Source organism: Podarcis melisellensis, assembly GCF_964234715.1.
Source record: "Podarcis melisellensis genome assembly, chromosome: 7".
Taxonomy (NCBI): domain Eukaryota; kingdom Metazoa; phylum Chordata; class Lepidosauria; order Squamata; family Lacertidae; genus Podarcis; species Podarcis melisellensis.
Window position 1 is genome coordinate 71,001,896 of NC_138539.1, and position 22,863 is coordinate 71,024,758.

Here is a 22,863-nt window from a genome sequence, read left to right on the forward strand (position 1 = left end):
ATCTAGATTAAACATTTGACGAATTTGAAGAATTACTGTATACATAACTGGCCATTGGATAGCTGCAAGACCTTTTACACATTTCTTTCATATCTTTCTTTTTCTCTTTTTTATTACCTCATTTAACATTTCCTCATATTGTATTTCAGTAAGAATATTCTGTGGCTTTTTAAATACGTTTGTGGGAGTGAAGATCTTGCTTTCTTTTTTTGTTCTTGTTGTATAATGTATTTTCTTTTGAGACCTCTGGGTACATGGCAGTATATAAATTCAATCAATCAATCAATTTTGTATTTTTATGCTGTGAACCACCCTGTGATCTTTGGATTAAAAAGTGGTATGCTAATTTGATCATCATCATCATCTGAGCAACCTCTAGATTTACAGAAATTGGACTAGAAAGCCACACATTTTGGAAGAAGGAATTCTCCATGCAGTCAAAGTTTAATTCATGAGCTGCATGTGGCATGAATTGGCTCATGTTTTGCATTATGTTGCATACAAGCTGAATTTCAAAAATAATAATAATGGTAGAATTATAATTAATGAAATATGTAATGAATTTATAAGCAGACATAAAGGAGCCTGTTGGATTTTTTTAATGCAGTTTGGAAGGTTCAGCAGCTCAAATAGTCATTGTTTTCAGAATTCGCGTTCATCCTGATCTCAGCAAATCTTGGTTCAGTTCCAGTTGGGGTGGGGGATAATTGACTGATTGTATACACCCTGGGAGAGACATCTTTCTGTCTTCCATAAGAGTTGCGTAATCAAATACCCCCTGTGTGTGTCTGCTGGTTATGACTGCCAAACAACACTTTGATTAGCAGAAAACCACACCAAGCTTATCAAACTACGTAACCACCAGGCCTGTCAAAAAGGACTGGCTAATGATGGTGTTTGTAATGAGACCCAGAAGGGCAATTTTCCCTGCCGTGTGATTCCTCAAAACCCCAAAGCAATCAAGTAAGCAAGTTTGGGAAAGCTGGCAATAAACACTTTGCTATGAAACAGATTCATTTTATATGGAGAATTTTAGACACTGGAGAACCGAAAAAATCAAAGACATCATTATGAGCTTTCCTCAGTAGGTCATTGGAGACACTCATTTTTGGTCCTTCAGTGTAACCTATACAGAGAAGAAAAGGGATCCCCAAAATTGATTCTTCCTATAAAATTACTTTCATAGATTCCACGCTAGGACTTTAATTCCAAGGGCACAGTATTCCCTTTTTCTCCCTAGTCATACTTTTAAAATTCATTATCACTCTGCACTCCAGTAGACTTGAGACTCATTCCATGATTAACTGCAGTATTTAAAACACCAGTAGAAGCCATTAAAAAATGCAGCTTAAAAAAGAACAATCTGGGACGCAAGTAAAGCAGTTATGAGAGGGTTTCTAATACAGCAGAACACGATTAAAAAAAGGCTCTGGAATGAAAAGAAGGAGAAGATTTTGGAGAAAATAAGAGAAGGAGAGAAAAAACTGAGATCCAGGCCTAAATCAAAGGAAGTATTGAGAGAAGTGAAGTTTTTCCAGGCACAATATTCGAAACTGATAAATCAAGAGGTGGAATGGAAAATTAAACAAATGAAACAAAGATCCTTTGAATCTGCTAATAAGTGTGGGAAGTTGTTGGCTTGCCAGTTGAAAAAGAGACAAAAGCTTAATACAGTTACAAATCTAGAGATTGAAGGGAGAATGGTTCAGAAACCCGAGGAAATTAGAAAGTGTTTCCAGAGATATTTCAAAGAACTTTATTCACAAAGGCCACAAAAAGGCTCGGAGGTGGACCAATTTGTCACAACTAATGGATTACAAAAAATACCCCAGGAAATGAGAGCAACCCTGAACTGTAATATTACAATCCAAGAAATTGAATGCGCCATTCAGAACCTCCAACTGGGCAAGTCTCCGGGACCTGATGGACTTACTTCCAAATATTATAAGGCATTGAAGGATTCATTGATACAACCATTGTTGGAAGTTTGTAACCAGATTATGGAGGGGAGGAAGGCACCGGAAACGTGGAAAGAAGCTTTCATCACGTTGATACCAAAATTAGAAACTGAAAAAACTCAACTCAAAAACTACCGTCCTATCTCACTCCTAAATGTGGATTACAAAATCTTTGCAGACATTCTGGCAAGTAGGTTTAAGAAAGTATTAAATGAAGTGATTCATAAGGACCAAGCAGGCTTTCTCCCTGGCAGACATCTATTTGACAACACAAGAAACATCATTGACATTTTGGAATTTTTACAGATTAACTCAAATACAAGAGCGGTGTTGATCTTTATTGATGCGGAGAAAGCCTTTGACAACATTTCTTGGATGTTTATGAAGAAAAATTTGGAAAGGATGGGAGTAGGGCGGGGGTTTGAAAATGGAATAGAAGCAATTTATTCAGAACAAAAAGCTAAATTGATAGTAAACAACGTGGTGACAGAGGAGTTCAAAATTGAAAAAGGGACACGACAGGGGTGCCCTCTATCTCCTCTGTTGTTTATTTCAGTCCTGGAGGTGCTATTGAACATGATTAGAAATGACCGGTTGACACAGGGAATTGTGGTCGGAGAGAAACAATATAAACTGAAAGCTTTTGCAGATGACTTGGTATTAACATTACAGGAGCCAGCCTCTAGTACTAAAAGAGCGTTAGAATTAATTTCTGACTTTGGTCGGGTGGCGGGATTCAAGCTGAATAAACAAAAAACTAAAGTTTTAGCAAAAAACTTGACAACTACTGAAATAGAGGAGTTCAGAAAAGAAACAGAACTAAATGTGGTTAAAAAAGTAAAGTACTTAGGGGTGCACCTGACCTCCAAAAATTTGAATTTGTTTAAGGACAATTATGAGAAATGTTGGTCAGAGATCAAAAGAGACTTGGAAACATGGTCAAGACTGAAACTTTCCTTGTTGGGCAGAATAGCTGCTATAAAGATGAATGTTTTGCCGAAAATGCTATTTTTGTTTCAGGCCCTCCAGATCGTGGATAAGGTGGAATGTTTTGGAAAATGGCAGAGGGATATATCTAAATTTGTCTGGCAGGGCAAAAAGCCCCGAAGAAAGTTTAAAATACTAACAGATGCGAAAGAAAGAGGGGGGTTTGCCCTGCCGGACTTGAAGTTATATTATGAATCTGCAGCCCTCTGCTGGTTGAAGGATTGGATTTTGTTGGAGAACACCGATGTCCTCGACCTGGAGGGATTTGATAATGTTTTTGGGTGGCATGCATATTTGTGGTACGACAAGGTTAAAGTTCATAAATTGTTCAAAAACCATATTGTCAGAAGGGCAATTTTCATGGTCTGGTCAAAATATAAAGACTTATTGGAGAGTAAAACTCCGAGGTGGCTCTCACCGATGGAGGCCAAAGCACGTAAAAGACTCAATATGGAGGCCCATTGGCCTAAATATTGGGAAATAATTGAAAAAATTGGAGATAAATGGAGGTTGCAGAGTATGGAAAAGTTAAAAAACAAGGTGCGAGATTGGTTGCACTATGCTCAAATCCAGGAAGTTTTTAAAGCGGACAAAAAAGTGGGTTTCCAGGAGGAAAAATCGAAGCTAGAGACAGAGTTGCTTGAGCCAAAATCTAAGTTAATTTCGAGAATGTACAACTTGCTGCTTAAATGGAATACACAGGATGAGATTGTTAAATCCTCCATGATAAAGTGGGCGCAGGACTTGGGGCACAACATTATGTTTGAAGACTGGGAAAGGTTATGGAACACCGGAATGAAATTCACGGCATGTAGTGCCTTGAAGGAAAATATTATGAAAATGACATACCGGTGGTACATGACCCCAGTCAAGCTTGCAAAGATATATCACCTGTCTGATAATAAATGTTGGAAATGTAAAGAGGAGGAAGGGACATTTCTACACCTCTGGTGGACCTGCCCGAAGGTGAAGGCCTTCTGGGAGATGATACATAATGAACTAAAAAAGGTGCTTAGACTCACCTTACCCAAGAAACCGGAGGCCTTCCTCCTGGGCATGGTAGACCAGAGGGTGGCTAAGAAAGATAGAACTTTCTTTATGTACGCTACTACAGCAGCAAGGATCTTGATGGCAAAGCACTGGAAGACACAAAATCTACCCACACTGGAAGAATGGCAGACGCAGCTGATGGATTATATGGAACTGGCTGAAATGACTGGCAGAATTCGAGACTTGGGAGAAGAAGAAACGGAGGAAGTTTGGGAAAAATTTAAGGACTATTTGAAAAAGCATTATAAGTTGTATGAATGTTAAAAAATGCTTCTCTCTAGGAAATTATAGCTTCAGTATCGGTAAATCTTTGAATTGGTAAATAAGGCACAACAAGACAGAAGTGGTGTAATGAAATAATTTTATTGTGTTGAAACTAAAAATTAATGGATTCGGATTGAAATGTTTAGAGACCAGATATCACGATAAAATGGAAGATATATTATTATGTTTAAAATAAGTCAACAAATTGCTGAGGTTTTGGTTTTACAGAGAATGCAGTGTCCGGAAGATGGGGGGAGTCCACTAGATTTATGGAAACATGTATTTGGAATTTGAATTTTGTATATTATAAACCTAATAAAAATTATATAAAAAAAAAATGCAGCTTAAAATTTCCAACAGATTTCTATAAACATATATGGTTATATGCTGCTGTTATGGATGGTTAATAGCTCAGTAGAAAAGTGCACACAGTAAAAACAGCACAGTTTAAGAGGTATCAATATTCTGCCAAGATTAAAGCAAATCCCAAGAGCTCTAAGGCCCAATCCATATGCTACAGGTTTGAGGTCATACCAAAATCCCTGTGGATGGATCTCATGTTGAGACAAGAACTTCTGGAGGGGGTGGGCAGAAAAATGTGCAAAGTTTCCATGTCAGTGATACTGGCTCCTATAGCTGGACCTTAAGGTGCTCTAGATCAATAGCTAAATCGAAGGACATTACAGTCGTACCTTGGTTGTCAAACGCCCTGGAACTCAAATGTTTTGGCTCCCGAAAGCCACAAATTCAGAAGTGATTTTTCTGGTTGGCAAACATTCTTTTGGAACCCGAATATCTGACAGGGCATCTGCGGCTTTGATTGGCTGCGGGAGCTTCCAGCAGCCAATCAGAAGCTGTGGTTTGGTTTTAGAATGTTTTGGAAGTGGAATGGACTTCCGGAACTGATTCCGTTCAACTTCCTAGGTACGGCTGTACATATAACTGGCTGGTTTCTCATGCAGTATATCTTTACTCAAGTTCCATAAGTGATGTTTGAGACATCATATGCATTTGCTACTTTTCATGCTGCATGCTTTATATTCAAGCCACCACCCTTGTCTTTTCTCATTCCATGCTCACTTTGTTGTTTTGAGAGATAGATAAGCATGCCAAGGCTTCCCTCAGATTAACCTGGAAATTACCTGTTCTTCGGGGGAGGGGGAAAATATCGCGACTCTCATATTTAAAGGTAAAAGGACCCCTGACCAACTCTGATATTTATTTGCAGCTAATCTGAAGTGAAGGCTTTGAAAATTATGCCCCTCTGGAGCGTTTTTTAATGGTTCCATATGGGGCAATCAACTAATGGAAGGAAGCCTAGAAAGTTGGGGAAAGGGACCTTAAACGGCACTTATGACCAGTGGAAATTGCTCTCATCCTGATGTTGGAAATTGCCTCAGCAGCCTCTTTTGCCCCTTCCAAAGAGGACCTAAAACAGCCTTCTGCAGCCTATTGGCTGGGACAACCCAGTCAGATGGATGGGGTACACTTTTTTTTTCATTGTTACAGTGCTCTCCAGGGCTACAACTCTCATCAGCCTCAACTAGCACAGCCAATGAACTGGGATGGTGTGGGTTGTAGAGTAATAATATCTACAGGGCACCAGGTTGGGGAAGGCTGGCCTAATGAAATGGCTTCAGTTCACTGGGTCCAGTAGGAATGGCACAAATGGATTTGTTATGGGAGATTTCAAGAGTGGGTACTGACATCACCTTCAGAATTTCCCCCTTCTACTCTGGCATTCTCACCAGGCTTGGATCAAAATCTGCGGTGAAGGAAAGATTGGAAGCTTTTTCAGGTTCACATCCATTCATTGCTCAAGACTGGCTTGGGAAAACTTCGCCAATATTCTAAGTTGTTTCTCTCCACATCGTCAGTATTTGTAATGTAAGGTTGTTGGGGCAGAAGCCTAGCTGCTTTGCTTATATTATGCCATAAAGCATCACAAAATATTGATGGTACTACAGAAAACCATCATCATAAATACACACAACCAACATATTTGTGTTGATTTAATTCACAATGCTGCAATTGACCTTGGGCTAGTCTGTTCCGCTAGTAGCTTTTTAACCTAACAAAACATTTAGTTGATGTAGTTGCAAGCAGTAGACCACAAGCATCGCTAACCACAGATCATTAATTTGTGCTTGCAGCAACATCCTCAGGCAGGTTCATAGAGATGTCCCTGAACTATGCCCTCTTGGACTGCGTCAGAAACTGCAAAGCTTCCTCATCCACAATGACCAAGCTTATAAGGTGTTCAGAATCTAGACAAGTTTCCTTCCATGAATTGCGAAGCAGGTCAAAAAGCAACACTTAGCATGCTGTTCCCCATTGCCCTTCTCAGATTTCTGATGAGTATAACTCTTCTTCTCATGTTTGAAATCAGAGAATTATAAATGGTCAGATGTATGGGGAGACCAGCTTCAACGGACCTTCAAATTCCAGACACTAATCTAGCCTTTCCAGTAGCCCCAACACCTGGCACCTTAACTTAATCTTAATCATAAACATTTTTAGAAAATGAAACAGCACTGGGTCAACTCCAGGCAGTTGCTCAATTACATCTTAGCTGGGATTTCAGAAACCATTAACAAGGATCTTTCATGAACACCTCAACATGTTGGTTTGGATTTCCCTCATGCAGATCTTTCATGCTTGTGTCAGATGCTGTTTTAAACTAACATATAAAAACAAACAACAAACTATGTGTAGAAACAAAGATCCCTCAGTCAAGGCACTGAAAAGACTGAACATAGGACTCAGCTATAAAGCTGCAAATATTGCATTTTAAGTGCATTATAGAAATGTGACACCATATGGAGATGGTGAGCTTAGGGCAAATTCAATATTTTTTTAAAAAAACAACAACACCCCAAAACATTTTCACCATGTTTTTGTGTGTGTCTAGATTCCACCACAGTGAACCACAAGCTGAAAAAGCAGAAATATTGTGTGAGGGTGCTGTCAGCTGCTCCCAGTTGGTTGCCCAGAAAAGTATAAAGACTTTCAGCTCTGCCTGCTCCTCTTTCCCATTATTTCCAAACTTTCCCCCTCATCTGCCTGTGGGCTGTGACCTCCCGCAAACACCTGTTGTAAATCTATACTGTCTTCTTCTTCCTCATCCCTGGAAGGGTCAGGACAGGGAGGGGGTCTCCACCATTCCTCCTCTGCCCAGTCTCTGACAATTACTTTTCTTTAACAGTGGAAGCAGGTTTTCAGATTATACAAAGCTCTTTTTCAGGCTTTGATTATGAGAGCAAAAAATAAACATCCAATAGTCTAGATAGAAACAACTGGGTAGTCAGGCTGATGGTTACCTGGTTGCAGAAGTTTACTGGCCATTGCTGTTGGCATGGAGATAGTCTAGGTTGAATGCAAACAGGCCATTATGATGTCATGTGTGATGTCACAAAGAGGATATGCTTTAAGTCTTGGTAAAACCAGAAACAGTTAACAGTCAGACTGCATCTCAGCCCTGTCAAGATGGATCTCCATAACAGGTGATGAACAGTTTTCTTTGGGGGATATATTAACTTTTACTATTGGGGGGAAAGTTTTAGGTTGGTTTGCCAGTTTGTAACGCATCAAGTTGAGGCCAATACATATACAGTCACAACCCTGTACCCATCAAATAATCAACTTTATGTGTGGCTTTGGGTCTGATTCATACAACCACATTTGCTTTCTCTACTCTATAGCAGCCTTTTCTCTGTATTTGAAAAAAAATAACCAAGAAGGAGAAGATAAGTAACCAGGAATAAGTTCTGGATGAGTATGGTGAGGACCTAAGCTTTACAAGTGAGGGGGCTAGGAAGATGGCTTTGTGGTTTAGCATAGGAATAATGGGTGCTGCTTCATATTATTGAATTCCTGTTCCACAAAGAATAAGACTTTGAGCTCTTTGCTCTCATACTTTTAAGGCTTGTCAGATTCTGGAAGATGGAGGGTCTGGAATGCTTTCTAGTGACGTGTCAGGCAGCTGCTGCTCTGCCTTTTCCTGCTCCTCCTCTCCCATCATTTCCCATCTTTCCCCCTCCTCTGTCTCTGAGCTGTGACTTCCCCCAACCCCCTGTTGTAAATCCATACTGTCCTGCTGTTCCTCCTCCCTGGAAGGGTCAGGAATGGGAGGTTGTCTCCACCACTCCTCTTCCTCTGGTCTGCCCCTGACATATTGTAAGGCAGACAAGTGTCAAAGAAAACCAAATCTTTACAAGGAAAATCATAGTAAGCACATTATCTAAGCAATTCCAGTGGTAAGAAGAGTTCAGGAAGTTGTTTGTGAGCACCAAGGCTTAGAAAAGCATTGAAATACCTTGATAAACGAAGATAGTAAGCAAGGATGCAATTTCGACTTTCAATTTGGACTTTGATCTTTTGCCTTGTCTGGAATGATGTGTTGCGACTAAAATGGTTTTCACTTAGATTAAAGTCATGTTTACACACAGAAGAAGCTTTTGCTGTGAGACATGGATTTTGTAACTAATTCATGCTCATTTGGAGCAATTGTAGAAACCAGAGATATGGCAAAACAGTATAGAACTGCCCTTTGCTGACCTTTCCCTAGGCACATGTCTACAGCTATTACACAATTTACCATACATAACTCCATGCCCTAAAACATTTCACTTACTGAAATTCTGTCAATCAAGCCAATTTTTTTTTTAAAAAAACCATACACACAGGGAAAGTTTTTTTTTCCATTTTCAGTTTGCAAAGTCCAATACCACAGTTAAGTGCAGGCCTTCAGACTGGAACAGCACCAAAAACTACTTACCCCCACAGTGAGACAGCTTTCAATCAAAACTGCAAATTGAGAAGGAAGATAGGCATGGGACTTTTGAGAACTATGTTTGTAAATCCATTTTGCACGTGTGGTTTTCATTGCACGGAGGGAACCAGTGTGCATTGCCAAGCCCTGTCCCATGTGGTACATAAACGGAGACTTTTTTCCAACCTTCCACATGCTGAAGGTCAAATGTCTGTTTCACAGGCATGGGAGCATAGGTTGGCAGTCTGAATCATTATTTTTTTACCGCTTCTGTTCCTTACCTCTTGTTTATTAAAAGGACAAAGGAAATCTTTTGAACATCACTCCTGCATATTCTTGCCTTGCCTACTTTGGCTATATGTTGTATACCCTCCAACATTCCTCAGATGAAAAGAGGTTCATTCTATTCTACAACACTGTCCTCCTTCCAAAAAAGCACACTACTGATAGAATACAAGAAAAGGGTGGGGCTGGCTGAGCTACCCCAGTGGGACTTACTTTTAAGCAAACACACATGGTTCAAAATGAGCATGGTCCAATCTGTAGGCTCCGCCAAGTTCAAAGACAAGTTTGCTCAAGTCTGAAATCTTATACACACACTCTCTCATTCAAGTCAGTGAGCACACAAAGGGATCTGCAACCCCTTTAAACTGTTAAAAGTGGGAATTTAGATCCTATAGGCTTCCAAGGAATAAGACTCAAAATTTTGGTTCTGAGCTGCTGAATTTCTGCCTGTCATACATCTACTCTGCTGGAGGGGCAGTACCAGTCTATATGTGCCAGGTTAGCTTTGCATATATCTATATACATGATGGTGACATACATATTCACACAGTGGATGGGGATTAACATGGGCAACACGCTGACGGCTCTGGTACAATGCCTGCCTCCTAGCAACTGAACTCAGATGGACAACACTCTCACACACATGCTTCCGAGGCTGTTGCAGTGCCCTCGCATTCAAAGCCTTGCATTGCTTCTAAAGCCTAACACAAACATTTATTTGCAACCTTAAAAGGGGTTAATCCAAAAGCTTAAGACACTTATTCACAATGCAGGCCCGATGGCATCTATGCCAGTCTTTTAAAAGACCACACAAAAGTTTAGTAAAGGGGTAGGGTACAAAAAAACCCAAAACACCAACAACCAGTCACACTACAGAAACTTGCAGCTTTCAAGTTTTAAAAGTTGTTGAGGGTCTTGTGTGGGGAAACTTGGCTGGAAAAGTGGGGGGACGGTCACTGGCCACATCTCAAGGGATCCTGTCTCCCCTGGGCCTGTCTGGGCACCAGCCAACCACCTGCCCGCTGGGGTGACAGAGTGTAGCCTAAAGCAGGACATGAGACAGAGAGAGGGCAGCTCAAGCAATGGAGGGGGGCAAATGTCATAGTCTCGTTGCTGAGCAACAACATGCAGGGCTCAGTGGAATGAGAGAGCAACCAACTAGAAGAGTCTCTGAGGTGTACTTGCCTGGAGGAAGATTCGGTATCTGAAGTCAGGTCCAGTCCTAGGGGTGAGCGAACAACAGTCCACATGGTCAGATGGTCCAAGCGTCAGGGAATCTGATGATCATAGGGTCAAAACAAAAGGAAGCAGCAAGGTAGGGCCAGGAACTACAAGTGTTCTTACTAGCATCTGACTGCTGCTGGAAACTCTGCTTAAGACGGCTGAAGCCAGTTGTATCTCGTTAGTACCTTCTCCTCTGAGTCCTTGAAGGCTGATCAGTTGCAGGTGGAGTCACTCTGTCTTCTCTCCCTTCAGGCTGCTGTTCAGCAGGTGAAACTGGCCCATGATAGGAAACACCACATGCACCAGCCTGTAGCCCATTATGAAGTGAGAGAGAAAAGTCCGTACAAGGCCCCCTTTCTGCACTCAGGGAAGCCATGCCAGGCAACTGACCTCTCCTTGCAGCCCTGGTACTTCACCTCCACTGGCACCAACTAGCTGAGCAGGCCCTCGGCCACCATCTTATGCTATGTGTTTGGTGCTGGCCTCTTGCAGAACAGAGGAAAGAGGGGAGGCACTTGGGATGGTCAGGAGGAGCAGGAGTGGTGGCAATGAGGCAAGATGGTGGTGGAACCTGCTATGCTGGTACCCCCTCAGCCTGGGTCTTTAATTCCGGGTTCTGACAAAGTTCAAAGTTATGACGTAAGGGTTTTTGTGGTGGTCCTTTTTTTTCAGGACATGGCTTTGCTGTATAAGGTCCCATCATCCCTGACCACTGGCCACGCTGGCTGGGGTTGATGGGAATTGCAGTCCTGTGACATATGAAGTGCACCACACTGGCTACTCCTGCCATAGTTGATATTGAGCTAGATGACATGCATGGGGTGTTATGGGAGGGGTAGTACCTCTGGTGGGAAACACAACCTTCTTCTAGGGTAGTCTGATCACCTTAGATACCCTCCTGCACTTAGCTCTCAACTATTGCTCCCAGAAGCTGTCAGCATATGACAGTGGCCACACCCCTAGAGATGGCTTCAACTGGCCAGCTAAACCAGGTGAGGGTAGTTGATGGGTCTCCAACCCTCAATGAGTTGGGGACTTCCCTCTGCATGTGAAGACAGGCTCTGGCGAGTTGAGTGTATGGGACTAATAGTGGATCCTACAGACAAGCAGACGGTTTCTGCATGTGCTGTAGAGGGAAGTGAGGAGCAGATGGGGATCACCAATTTGGGAAGGGAGCCCACTTAGGAGAAGAAAAACTCTGATCTTAAACCTCCATTGCCTTGAGGGATATCTTTGGGAGAAGAAAAGGCTAAGGATTAAACCAGGCATAAGTAAAGTCTGGCCCTCCAGAGGTTTGGGACTACAATTCCCATCATCCCTGACCACTGGTCCTGTTAGCTAGGGATGATGGGAATTGTAGTCCCGAACATCTAGAGGGCTGGAGTTTGCCTATGCCTGGAGTAAACCCTACATAAATCCAGAGTGCAGTTTCTAAGACAGTTGGCTTGCACCTTGTACACCTTCTTCCAGCAGCTTCTGCTGCCAAACATATTGCTCTGCTTTCCTTTGGATCAGATCAGCAAGGCCAATAGCAAGGTCTTGTCTTCTGGGAAGTCCAGGACCTCCAAACACACTGCCCAGTCTTCCATCTAAGGGAGGTCACTTCAGTGCTGCTAACACAGTGGTTTGACTCCATCCCCAGAGGCGTACTCCATTGTCTCTCGAAACAGATGGATGCCAACAGGTGGACCAGTGATCTCATCTGGTATGAGACAGCTTCATCTGTTCCCATATACTGTGAAAACAGAAATATTTTTTTATTTATTGCATCACTATTAAACCTTTGTCTAAACCATTAATACAAACAAAATTAGGAGTAGCAGCAAGTATTTTGCAGTACTGTTTCATTCTGACTCAGCTGTTTAAGTCATCTTTAATGAGTAGATAAATCAATAACCACAATGAGCTTTGGAAGACACACTGCTAAGCAAGCTACATATCTGGGCATTGAACGATCGACATGCAGTCCTAAATATGTTCAATAAGTGATCATAAATATCTTCAATATGGGGAGGGGAATCAGTGCATGCAGCTGTAATGCTTTCATGATGGAAAATCATTCTCAGGGTATCTATCTGCAATCTTAAAATCCCTTAGATAAAGGCTCAGCATTAAGCAAGTTATCTGTAGCTCCAAGGGTACTTTGGCATATGCATAATCATTGCCAGCATGAATAACATTCAAAACACTCTTTGGGGAGGCACGCTTTTGGCATTTTAGGGTTAAGCAAGTGCCTTCCTCTCTCCACAGACTGCAGTAATAAGAGTTTGAGGCTAAGAGCTCCCAACAAAGCAATCTGTAGGCCTGCTGAGAAGGGAGCATCCTTGTGCCTTTTTATGACAAGCACATCATCCAGTTGCTATATTATTGATAGATTAAACAGGCACAGGGAGCAGTGTGGGAGTGAGGGAATAAGCTAACCCAAAAGCCAATCCAGGGAAGCCCCAATTAGTTTTTCTGAGTCTGTATGCTCAAGATTAGCATATTTTTTCATGGGAGAGATAGAACTATCAGGTGCATTTAATCACTTCCGAGAATGTATGTCTGTAGCAATCTGGCTATTATTCTAAGGAGGAAAGCAACGCAAAGGAACACAGGAAGAGACAAGTGTTCTAAAGAGGGTGCCTCACAGCAGGTCAGAGTTACATGTTGCGTGAGACAAGAGATAGCCATTGTTTTCAATAGCCCTGTGTCAGATTTAGGACAGTGTGGTTGGTTGCCTTGTGCAGGGTGCCAAGCCAAGGGGGTGCAAAATTGAGAAGATCCATAAGTGAGAAGACCCATTTGGGGGTACCATTTTTGGGCTCGCTCAGGGCACCATATCACCAAAGACTACCAAAGTTTGCCTCTGAAGTGTTGGGCTCAACACTACCCCCATGAAATATTTACAATCCCTCCCCCCATGTTGTGAAGCCATCAAATGAGTTATCCCACACAGAAGAAAAATTCGTGGATGGATGGCATCATGGCATGATTAACTGATCCTAAACACTAAGGGAACAACATTTTCAATAGACTAGGGTCACAAGTGACTGTAGTGTTACTTTTCCAGAATTTCTCCAGCATTAGTAAGTGACTTCTTTCATTAATCATCAGTTCAATTCAAAGTGTAGATTTAGTCACTACATATTCCTGGTGAAAATTCTACTTATCATCAGCACCTTAATACTGCTGTGAGGAGGTTGCAAAGAAAGGGAAGCACAGAATGGAGAATCAAAGTTCCTGTTGTTACAAGGCAACAATAGAGTCAACTGAATACATCAAATGCAGCCACATTTCCCCCGCTGCCAATAACAGAAATTATCTGAGAGTCACAGCATTTGGCAGGAGTGAAAACTTTTCCAAAGCAGATCTAATCTCTGTGCTACTTTCTGGCAGGCTCCAAAAGGGTTCAGGTAATCAAATGAGCCATGTAGAGCATGGAAGAGGTAATTGGTTGGTTGACTGGCTGGTTGGTTGATTTTTACTTTACCCTGGAGACTTTGAAGTGTGTAAGGTAGGTTTCTAGTTTAGCCACTCTCATTCCCAGCAAGAAGATGGCAAACACACCCCTGTCAAGACAGAAATACTTGGGTTCAGTGGGATAAACAAGTTGGAGCAGATTTAGACTCTTCTCACACCTAGGGATGTGCAGTTCCATAAGTCATCATCCTGCACACAGACCAGTCCCCCCCTCCATCTGTCCAGTGCTACATGCAAAAATTGGATTTTGCTGGTCCTCCACCCCCCACCCCCACCATGCAGCAAATGATTTGTTTTCCTACAGTTCATAAAGCTTGCTGCTCAAGAAGAAGAAGATTGTGGCAAAAAAAACCACAAAAAAACCCCACCACCTGTCAAACCAGTTTCCATTGTGAAGTAGATATTCTGGTACACTTCCTTTTCTTGGGAGGATGGGACCACCCCCACCCATCCTACTCATGTAAAAACACCAGGTAGGCCCCACAAATAACCCAGAGATGCATTTTAAATAAAAGGACACATTCTACTCATGTAAAAACATGATTCCTGGACCTTCCGTGGGCCGGATTGAGAAGGCCATTGGGCTGCATCTGGCCCATGGGCCTTAGGTTGCCTACCCCTGTCGCATGTTTTGTGGTGTATTAATGAGTGGTGGCTGGTTCTACAAATTGAAAATTTTATTCATAAGTTATCATACCGTACGTTATACTGACATGACTGCTTCCAGATAATGCCACTGACAATAGCTATCATGGCAACAAATCACCTGCACTTCTTCTTCTTCTTCTTCTTCTTCTTCTTCTTCTTCTTCTTCTTCTTCTTCTTCTTCTTCTTCTTCTTCTTCTTTCACTTGGGAAGACAGGTGAACTAATGTCAGTGTACTGGAAATGGCAAGATCACCAGTGTCAAAGCAATGATGCTTAAACATCAACTTCATAGGACTGGTCATGTGGTTCGGATACCTGATTATCATCTTCCAAAGCAACTACTCTACTCCCAACTTAAGAATGGAAAGCAAAATACTGGTGGACAAGAGGTTTAAACATGCTGTCAAGGCTAATCTAAAGAAATACAGTATAAGCACGAAAAATTGAGAAAAACTGGCCTCTGAGCGCTCCAATTGGAGAACAGCCTTTACCAAAGACATCATTGACTTTGAAGAAGCAGGAACTCAGGATGAAAGGGAGAAACGAGAGGAAAGCATGTTTGGCAAATCCTCACCATGATCAACTCCCACCCAGAAAGCTTTGTCCCCACTGAAGAAGAAGAAGAGTTTGGATTTGATATCCCGCCTTTCACTCCCTTTAAGGAGTCTCAAAGCGGCTAACAATCTCCTTTCCCTTCCCCCACAACAAGCACTCTGTGAGGTGAGTGGGGCTGAGAGACTTCACAGAAGTGTGACTGGCCCAAGGTCACCCAGCAGCTGCATGTGGAGGAGCGGAGACTCGAACCTGGTTCTCCAGATTACGAGACTACCGCTCTTAACCACTACACCACACTGGCTCTCACTGTGGAGGGATGTGGGGATCCAGAATTGGCCTCCACAGTCACCAACATAACGCTAAGACCATATTCATGGGAGACAATCTTACTCAGCTACAAATGATTGCCAAAGAAGAAGAAGAAGAAGACGATTAAATAGGATGTCCCTATTTTCATCAGAGAAATATGTAATAGTCATCAATGGCACAGTTCAGAACCATGCAAGCCAGACTCCAAACATACAAGCCTCCAGGCAGAATGCCTGGAAAATGTTGTGTGTTTGTGTGACAACAATCTCCCCATAGAACAATGATTCTTGGCCAGTTGAGTGCATGAGCCTGCTCCAGTTTAATGAATATTTGCAGATCTCCAGCTTACAATGCTTTCTATAGAACACAAAGTGACATAGTCCTTACGAAGTGCACTGACGGTCTAATATTAGATGAGAAAGCGAGCAGTAATCAAAGTGCAGATATGGGTTTTTTGATGTGCATTTTCAGTGTCGCTTAGCCAAAACAAGACTGATGCATTAAAATGTCAGCTTCTTAAAACACAAAACTGGCACTGGAGAAAGAAGATTTCTGACAAAATATATTGCAAAATTTATAAACTTAGTAGCAAAATCATAGTGTGATATTATGGAATGTGTTAATATAGGTCCAGTAGTATTTGGAAATAGTACTGTGGGGAGGAAAGGGGTAACGAAATAAATTAAAGGACAAAGGAAGAGAAATTGCAGTTCAGAGACTCGAGGTCTTTTCTGTTCCCTAATTTACAGGGGGAAAGAAAACAAGAAGAAAAGTATAAAGCAGAACAACCTATGTGTAATTCCTGAGAGTCGTTAAAGTACCGTTGAGGAAAATGTGTAGCATTACTCTAAGGTGCATAAAAGGTACTACAGACACATGAAAGCGAGGTGGGAGCTTTCTGCGGGAAAATGAGCACACTCCTCACAGTTCTGAATTACTGTACTTTAGCTAATATTGTAATAGGAAGCTGACAGCTGAGAAAAACCAGACACGGGGATAAATTATCCCATGCCAAAACAAAATATGTTCACACTGAAATGTGTATTTTGGAGAGAGAGAGAAATCTTTCAACAGATGCTTCATTTTGGGCACTCTTTACATTACAGACCATATATATTCCCCAGCAACTACTGCATACATTGTACATCACAGCCAAATTGCACTCAATAAAACATCACATTTTAGAAACTTACCTCGTCAAAGGCTCTTTTTGTCAACATTCTTCATCATGTCTTGTTTCCCCCCTCACATTTCCACGTTCATTCGTCCATCTGCAAGGAAACCAAGTGTAGCTCTATCATGCTGTAGAGCGGGGTTAGGAGAACTTAATGGGTCTCAAGAGAGTCTCTGGGTCCATGGAGTCTAGTTACTTTTGAGGAAGCTGATAGCCCGTAGGGGCAGAAATAAGTCTTAAAATCTGACAAAAGGAACAGATGAGGTGTTAAACGCATGGCACGATGGGTATTTATTTATTTATTTATTTAGCTAGCATTGCTGCTCTTTTGCATCAAATGATGGGAAACACAGACTGGCCTTTGTCCAGATGACATGCTCCCATCATCTCAGTCCATTGAATGACAAGCTACATGAACAGGCTAAGTAGCTTTGAACTCATGTAAGGAAACTAATATTTGGAAAATAAATAAACCAGCAACAACCTATCTACTGAAAACTTGGAGGGGGGGAGAAACATATTTTAAAACATGCTTATAGAAAAAAAAATGGAAGAATGGCTGACTGGGTAGGCCCATTCCATGTATTCAACACCTCTGAGAAACAAAGTTCAGGTGAGAGCCAACTGTTCCTTCTCTGGAGGTGATGAACACATATCATGGTGAATTACACTAAAGCTATGGAACCTACTGGGTGGGAACAGGTGGCCACTGCTAAAGAACTTGTTGTGATATCTGTTACCCAAACGCTGGCTCTGCTGAGGCATACTTCTGTCATGTTGGATAAATGCTGATGGGTTTTCCCACACAGCTGCTGACACACCTCTTGCAGAGGAGCATTGGAAGCAAATGTTGCCACAGACCTAGTAGAACATGCTGTAAAACGTTAAGGAACGAGCAAATAAAATTTTCCAGAAGCAAGCTGTGTGCAATCCCAAATCCAACTTTCCAAGGATGAACTAGTCACTTTCTTCCTAAAGAGAATTTGGGTGAAATGAAACTAAAAATGAATCTGTTTGATTGGTCTAATCCTGTTTATTAAGTGCTCACTTCATATCCAAAACATTCTTTCTCAGGGGAATGTAATGACCAAAAAAAAATGGCAAAATTAATTCATGGTGTCTATGGGATATGGCAGAGGTTTTCAGCCATTTTGAGTCCATGGCTCCCTTGGCCAACTACGTTCTTTCCGCAGCACCCCTGTGGGGCTCAGGAGCCCAATTATGTCAACTGTTGCCTGCAGAGCTGGCAGCCCCTCACCATTTTTTGAACACCCTCCCGTGTAGAGTGTTCCCTCAGTCGCCTCTCTTTTCCTCTCTTCTTAGTAGTCCTCTGGGCAGCCGCTGCTGTCGCCTCTGGTCTCTGAGCTGCCTCCCCCCCACCCCAAAGAGAAGTGTCTCCTCACACTGCCCCACAGGGGCCTCGGAAACACCCCCTGACCAACACCAAAGCTACCATTCACCTGGGGAGCTTGAAACCAGGGCAGCTGCAACAAATAGCCATACAAGCCTTTGGGAGGCAGAGCCATGAGAAGGCATCAGAGGAAGGGAGGGAAGGAAAGAGGGACAGTGGCCAGTGTTGCCCACGGCACCCCTGACCATCATTCAAGGCACCCCAGGGTGCCATGACACACTGGTTGAAAGCCACTGGATTAAGGAAATAACCTTCAGAATGAATGAAAGATCCATCCCAAGGACTACCCTATCTAAATGAGAAACACATATTTAGCCACCAAAAATGCTTTGAGGTCAGAAACTCTAATTTCAGGAGTTACAGCCACTAGGAGCAGAACCTTAAAGGACAACAGTTTTAATGACACTATTCAGCAGCTCAAATGTCAGCTTTTGTAAGGCTATTAACACCTTGTGCAAGTCCCCTGGTGGAGTCCTATGGACCATTGAAGGGTATCAAGAAATGGCCCTTTCAAAAAAAAAAAAGTTTCACCCATGAATGGACACCTACTAGTGGACAACATGGCACAGAAGAAATGTCATTAACACCTTTCTGAACACTGACCACCAAGGATAACAACCTTGCTGCCATTTATGTACAATAACAACTTACCCTTAAACAAAATCTTAGCAGACTGGAAGTTGAACTTCTGACATTGCTAGAGATACGGATTCTTTCTGAGCACTTCAGCTTCTGGTGCACAAATTTCACTCTCCAGGGCTCTTCTCTGGTGTTAGGTTCTCACCTCAATACACTATATCCACCCATAAACTCAGGGGTGGACTTGGGCAATCTTTCATAATATGGTGCCCTGAGTGAGACCAAAAGTTGGTGTCCCCCAATCAACCTTCTCAGTTATGGATCTTCTCAATTTTGCATCTGCCTACACCACCCAAAATCCTGTGTGGCATAAACCTCTTGGGCTGCACAATGTGTGTGCTTTCTTTCCACCCCAACCATGTTAAGAAACCAGACACTAAGGTTATCTCTGGAACTGCTCACTGACTATTTTTAATGCTCACCATTTTTATGTGTAAGTGATCTTTTCAAAATGTTATTCCTGCTCTCTGACATAAATGTTTAATAGCCAAGAACTCCTCTGACAAATTCTGGGTGGGTGGGGAAAAATAAGCCCCACTTGCCTTCTAAAAGGGCATTAACCTATAACAGGAAGAAATTGAATTTCTCAGAAAAGTCTGTGGAAATGTCTAAAAGGAGGATTTGACGGAACAAAAAAAATTAGCTAAGTGGCATATTAGGAGAGGGATTAAAATTCTAAGCAACCTTATTTGCAAAAGCTGTGCTACATTTAATAGACTTTGGCATATAAAATATGTCAGTTAAAACACAAGTAAAAGATCAGATGTCTATATACTCCAAACTGGTGGGTGTAAAATTAAACAATCCGCTTAGAACTTTTGAAAAAGGTCGCACATAACACAAGGTTGCTTTCATGTGTGCTATTTTCTATTTCAGACAAAACTAACAAAAACATATAAATCAGAGACTACATTAAATAATCTGAGCTTGTGCTTGTCGTTTGCTTCTCTTATTACTGTTGTCACTTACATTTCCATTTCAAATCTTATGAGTTTTGTGGCAATAGAGAGAACTTCAAATGGAGTCTAAAAGGACTATCATGAAGGAGTTATGCAGGTATAAAGTTAATGACACTGCTGTTCACCATTTTATAGAGATTCATGCCCCTAGCCAAAACTAACACAGTACAGTGGTACCTTGGTTTAAAAACAGCTTTGTTTATGAACAACTTGGATTAAGAAGGCTGCAAACCCAGAAGTAGGTGTTTTGGTTTGTGAACATTGCCTTGGAAGCAGAACATGTTCCGCTTCCTGTTGAGTGTAAATTGAGTCCCCCGCTGCTATGGGAAAGTGTGCCTTGGTTTAAGAACGCTTTGGTTTAAGAACGGACTTCCGGAACGGATTAAGTTCGTAAACCAAGGTACCACTGTACAAGTCTTAGCCACTAACCAGGAGCAAGAAAAATAACCTGCACCTGTTTGTATGCAGAGATTCATGCCCCTAGCCAAAACTAACACAGTACAGTGGTACCTTGGTTTAAAAACAGCTTTGTTTATGAACAACTTGGATTAAGAAGGCTGCAAACCCAGAAGTAGGTGTTTTGGTTTGTGAACATTGCCTTGGAAGCAGAACATGTTCCGCTTCCTGTTGAGTGTAAATTGAGTCCCCCGCTGCTATGGGAAAGCACGTCTTGGTTTAAGAACGCTTTGGTTTAAGAACGGACTTCCGGAACGGATTAAGTTCGTAAACCAAGGTACCACTGTACAAGTCTTAGCCACTAACCAGGAGCAAGAAAAATAACCTGCACCTGTTTGTATGCAACATTTCCTCAGAGTTATAGTGATGCCAAGTCAGTTCTTGAATTATGGTTCATTATGGCAGGCTAGCATATTGCAAACTTGCAGAAATGTGCATAATTGTCCTAGAATATGCTTTGGAGTTACCTTTGTAATGTTGCAACCACTGCAACACTGTCCTACAGAAAGGGCCTTGCTTCTCAAACCGGTCTCAGGAAGCAATGTGGAACAAGGTCTCTCACCTTAAAAACTTAGAACATGGGTGTGGGGGTGCATGTGTATGTGCATGCATGTGAGAGAGGGGGCTCCCCATGATCAAGATCATGTAAGACAGGCTGCAGAATGTTGATGAGACCTGGCCCCCACCTTGAATTTTTTAGGGGGGCTTGGTCCCTGTTTCCCAATGCACCCCTGTCTCTTATGTTCTTATCTCTCTCACATCACTCTACCTTCACGAGACAATTTATTCTGATGACAAGGGAGAATATTTTACTTTCAAGTTAAACTGAAAATAAATTCAGAGTGCTCTTTTGTTTTCAATTCATAAAAATAATGTGCATCAGGATGGAAGAAGAAGAAGAAGAAGAAGAAGAAGAAGAAGAAGAAGAAGAAGAAGAAGAAGAAGAAGAAGAAGAAGAAGAAGAACTTATCTCAGGAACTGGAAGGGAGCAAAGTCAATGATGTTATCAAAGACAAGCACATCAACCCACCATAAGTATTAATTATAAAAAGGTAAAAGGTAAAGGACCCCTGGATGGTTAAGTCCAGTCAAAGGTGACTATGGGGTTGCAGTGCTCATCTTGCTTTCAGGCCGAGGAAGCCAGTGTTTGTCTGCAGACAGCTTTTCTGGGTCATTTGGCCAGCATGACTAAACTGCTACTGGCACAATAAAACACCGTGATGGAAGCCAGAGCACACGGAAACACCATTTACCTTTCTGCTGCTGCGGTACCTATTTAGCTACTTGCAGGGATGAGAACCATCAACCCCTCTGATTGGCAAGCCCAAGAAGTTTAGTGATTTAGACTACAGTGCCACTCACTCTTTCCCATTTCCCAATTAACCATGCCTTACACTGGCTTACAACCTGAGCAGAACTGCAAGATGGACAAAACAAAGAAAAAGAGAGAGTGTCATTATTAAGGTAACTTTAAAACTCATAGCATTTTCTTTTCAATGTGGAGTAATTAAACCTCTTTTCAGATTGCAGGTGAAAAGGTCAAATATCAGAACGCTCAGAGTCTCAGGGAGGCCAAGGGACAAGACAATGTGGCACTGTTGAAACTTCTCATTAGTCCTGTGCCTGAAGCTTAGACAAGTCACCCAATGATAGTTTCTGGCACCAATCCTGCAATGAGGAATGAAACCACCACAAAACAATGCCTTCAACCTCCAGAGATGATCGATACCAGAGATGGTATCAAAGGCCACTGAGTGAACAGAAAGCAACAGGGTACCACTTACCCTGATTTCCTCCTGCAAATCGTAATCCATCAGGGCAACCAAGGTTAATTCTGTCCCCAAGCGAAACCTGAATCCGCACTGAAATGAGTCAAAAAAATGAGTTTAATTCAAGAGCACCTGCAGCTGAATCAACACTACTCTCCCAAGCACCTTGCTCAAAATTTGTGTACATCAGCTTTCTCCTTGCTCCTTTCTGCTGCTGAGCTCCAACCATGCCTGTTGACACTTTCCAGTACAGTGGTACCTCTGGTTCTGGACACGATCCGTTCTAGGGTGCCCCGAAAAGTCCATAACCAGAGTGGCACTTCTGCGCACGTGCAAAGCACAATAGAGCGCTTCTGTGCATGCACAAACCGCGCAGGACGCTTCTGCGCATGTGGCGAAACCAGGAAGTAAACACTTCCAGGTTTGCTGCATTCTTAACCCAAAAAAATGCAACATGGAGCATTCACAAAAAGAGGTATGACTGTATTCCAGATTTGTTAAAAGTGTTCCAGTCCTTTCTTTTCCTTGCAGCCCTTCAGTTCCAACACTTCAAGTCTGTTCCCCTTTCCATATTCCAGCCAAACACACACACACACACACACACACACATGCCCTTCACTTCCCTCCTCAGCCTTTTAGCCAATCAGAGGGAGAGCTGTGGGCATCTGTCTGCCTCAAGTGACAATAGATGGTACATCTTACAGTGAAGTCAAACCTCTGCATTGGCAGCACCCAAGAGTAGAGCTGCCAGACATCCGGCATTTCAAAGGTGGAATTGACATCCAGGGGGATTTCCAAAAGGTGGCTTTGTCCTGCTCAACAACTGTGGGGTTTGTCTAAAAATAGCTCAATGATTTTGGTGGTTTTCTGGTTTTAATTTTTGAAATATGGCAACTCTACCCAAGAGACTCGTATATACTTCTGCTTTTCTCATGCCTAGAGA

At 42.2% G+C, this 22,863-nt stretch overlaps 1 protein-coding gene and 2 long non-coding RNA genes across 3 annotated transcripts in view; 1 reads left to right on the plus strand and 2 right to left on the minus strand.

Annotated features, from left to right (window-relative positions):
* Positions 1-1,016: 1,016 nt before the first annotated feature.
* On the minus strand, positions 1,017-7,602 carry LOC309373864. Its single transcript, XR_014170251.1, has 3 exons — positions 7,452-7,602; positions 6,825-6,939; positions 1,017-1,126 (listed from the first exon to the last, which is right to left on the minus strand). It is a non-coding gene; the product is annotated as an uncharacterized lncRNA (long non-coding RNA).
* An 89-nt stretch (positions 7,603-7,691) lies between these two features.
* Positions 7,692-22,863, plus strand: part of CDH10 (cadherin 10) — a 396,417-nt gene continuing 381,245 nt past the window's right edge. Inside the window, exon 1 of the mRNA XM_081918204.1 lies at positions 7,692-7,762. Within this exon, the coding sequence (XP_081774330.1) occupies positions 7,746-7,762 (17 nt within the window). The 5' untranslated portion in view covers positions 7,692-7,745. The remainder of the gene's footprint in view (positions 7,763-22,863) is intronic.
* Positions 12,853-22,863, minus strand: part of LOC309373839 — an 87,705-nt gene continuing 77,694 nt past the window's right edge. The window contains exons 2-5 of the long non-coding RNA XR_014170224.1: positions 21,936-22,013; positions 19,159-19,297; positions 16,706-16,783; positions 12,853-14,090 (exon numbers count right to left, since the gene is read on the minus strand). This is a non-coding gene — a long non-coding RNA (uncharacterized lncRNA). The remainder of the gene's footprint in view (positions 14,091-16,705; positions 16,784-19,158; positions 19,298-21,935; positions 22,014-22,863) is intronic.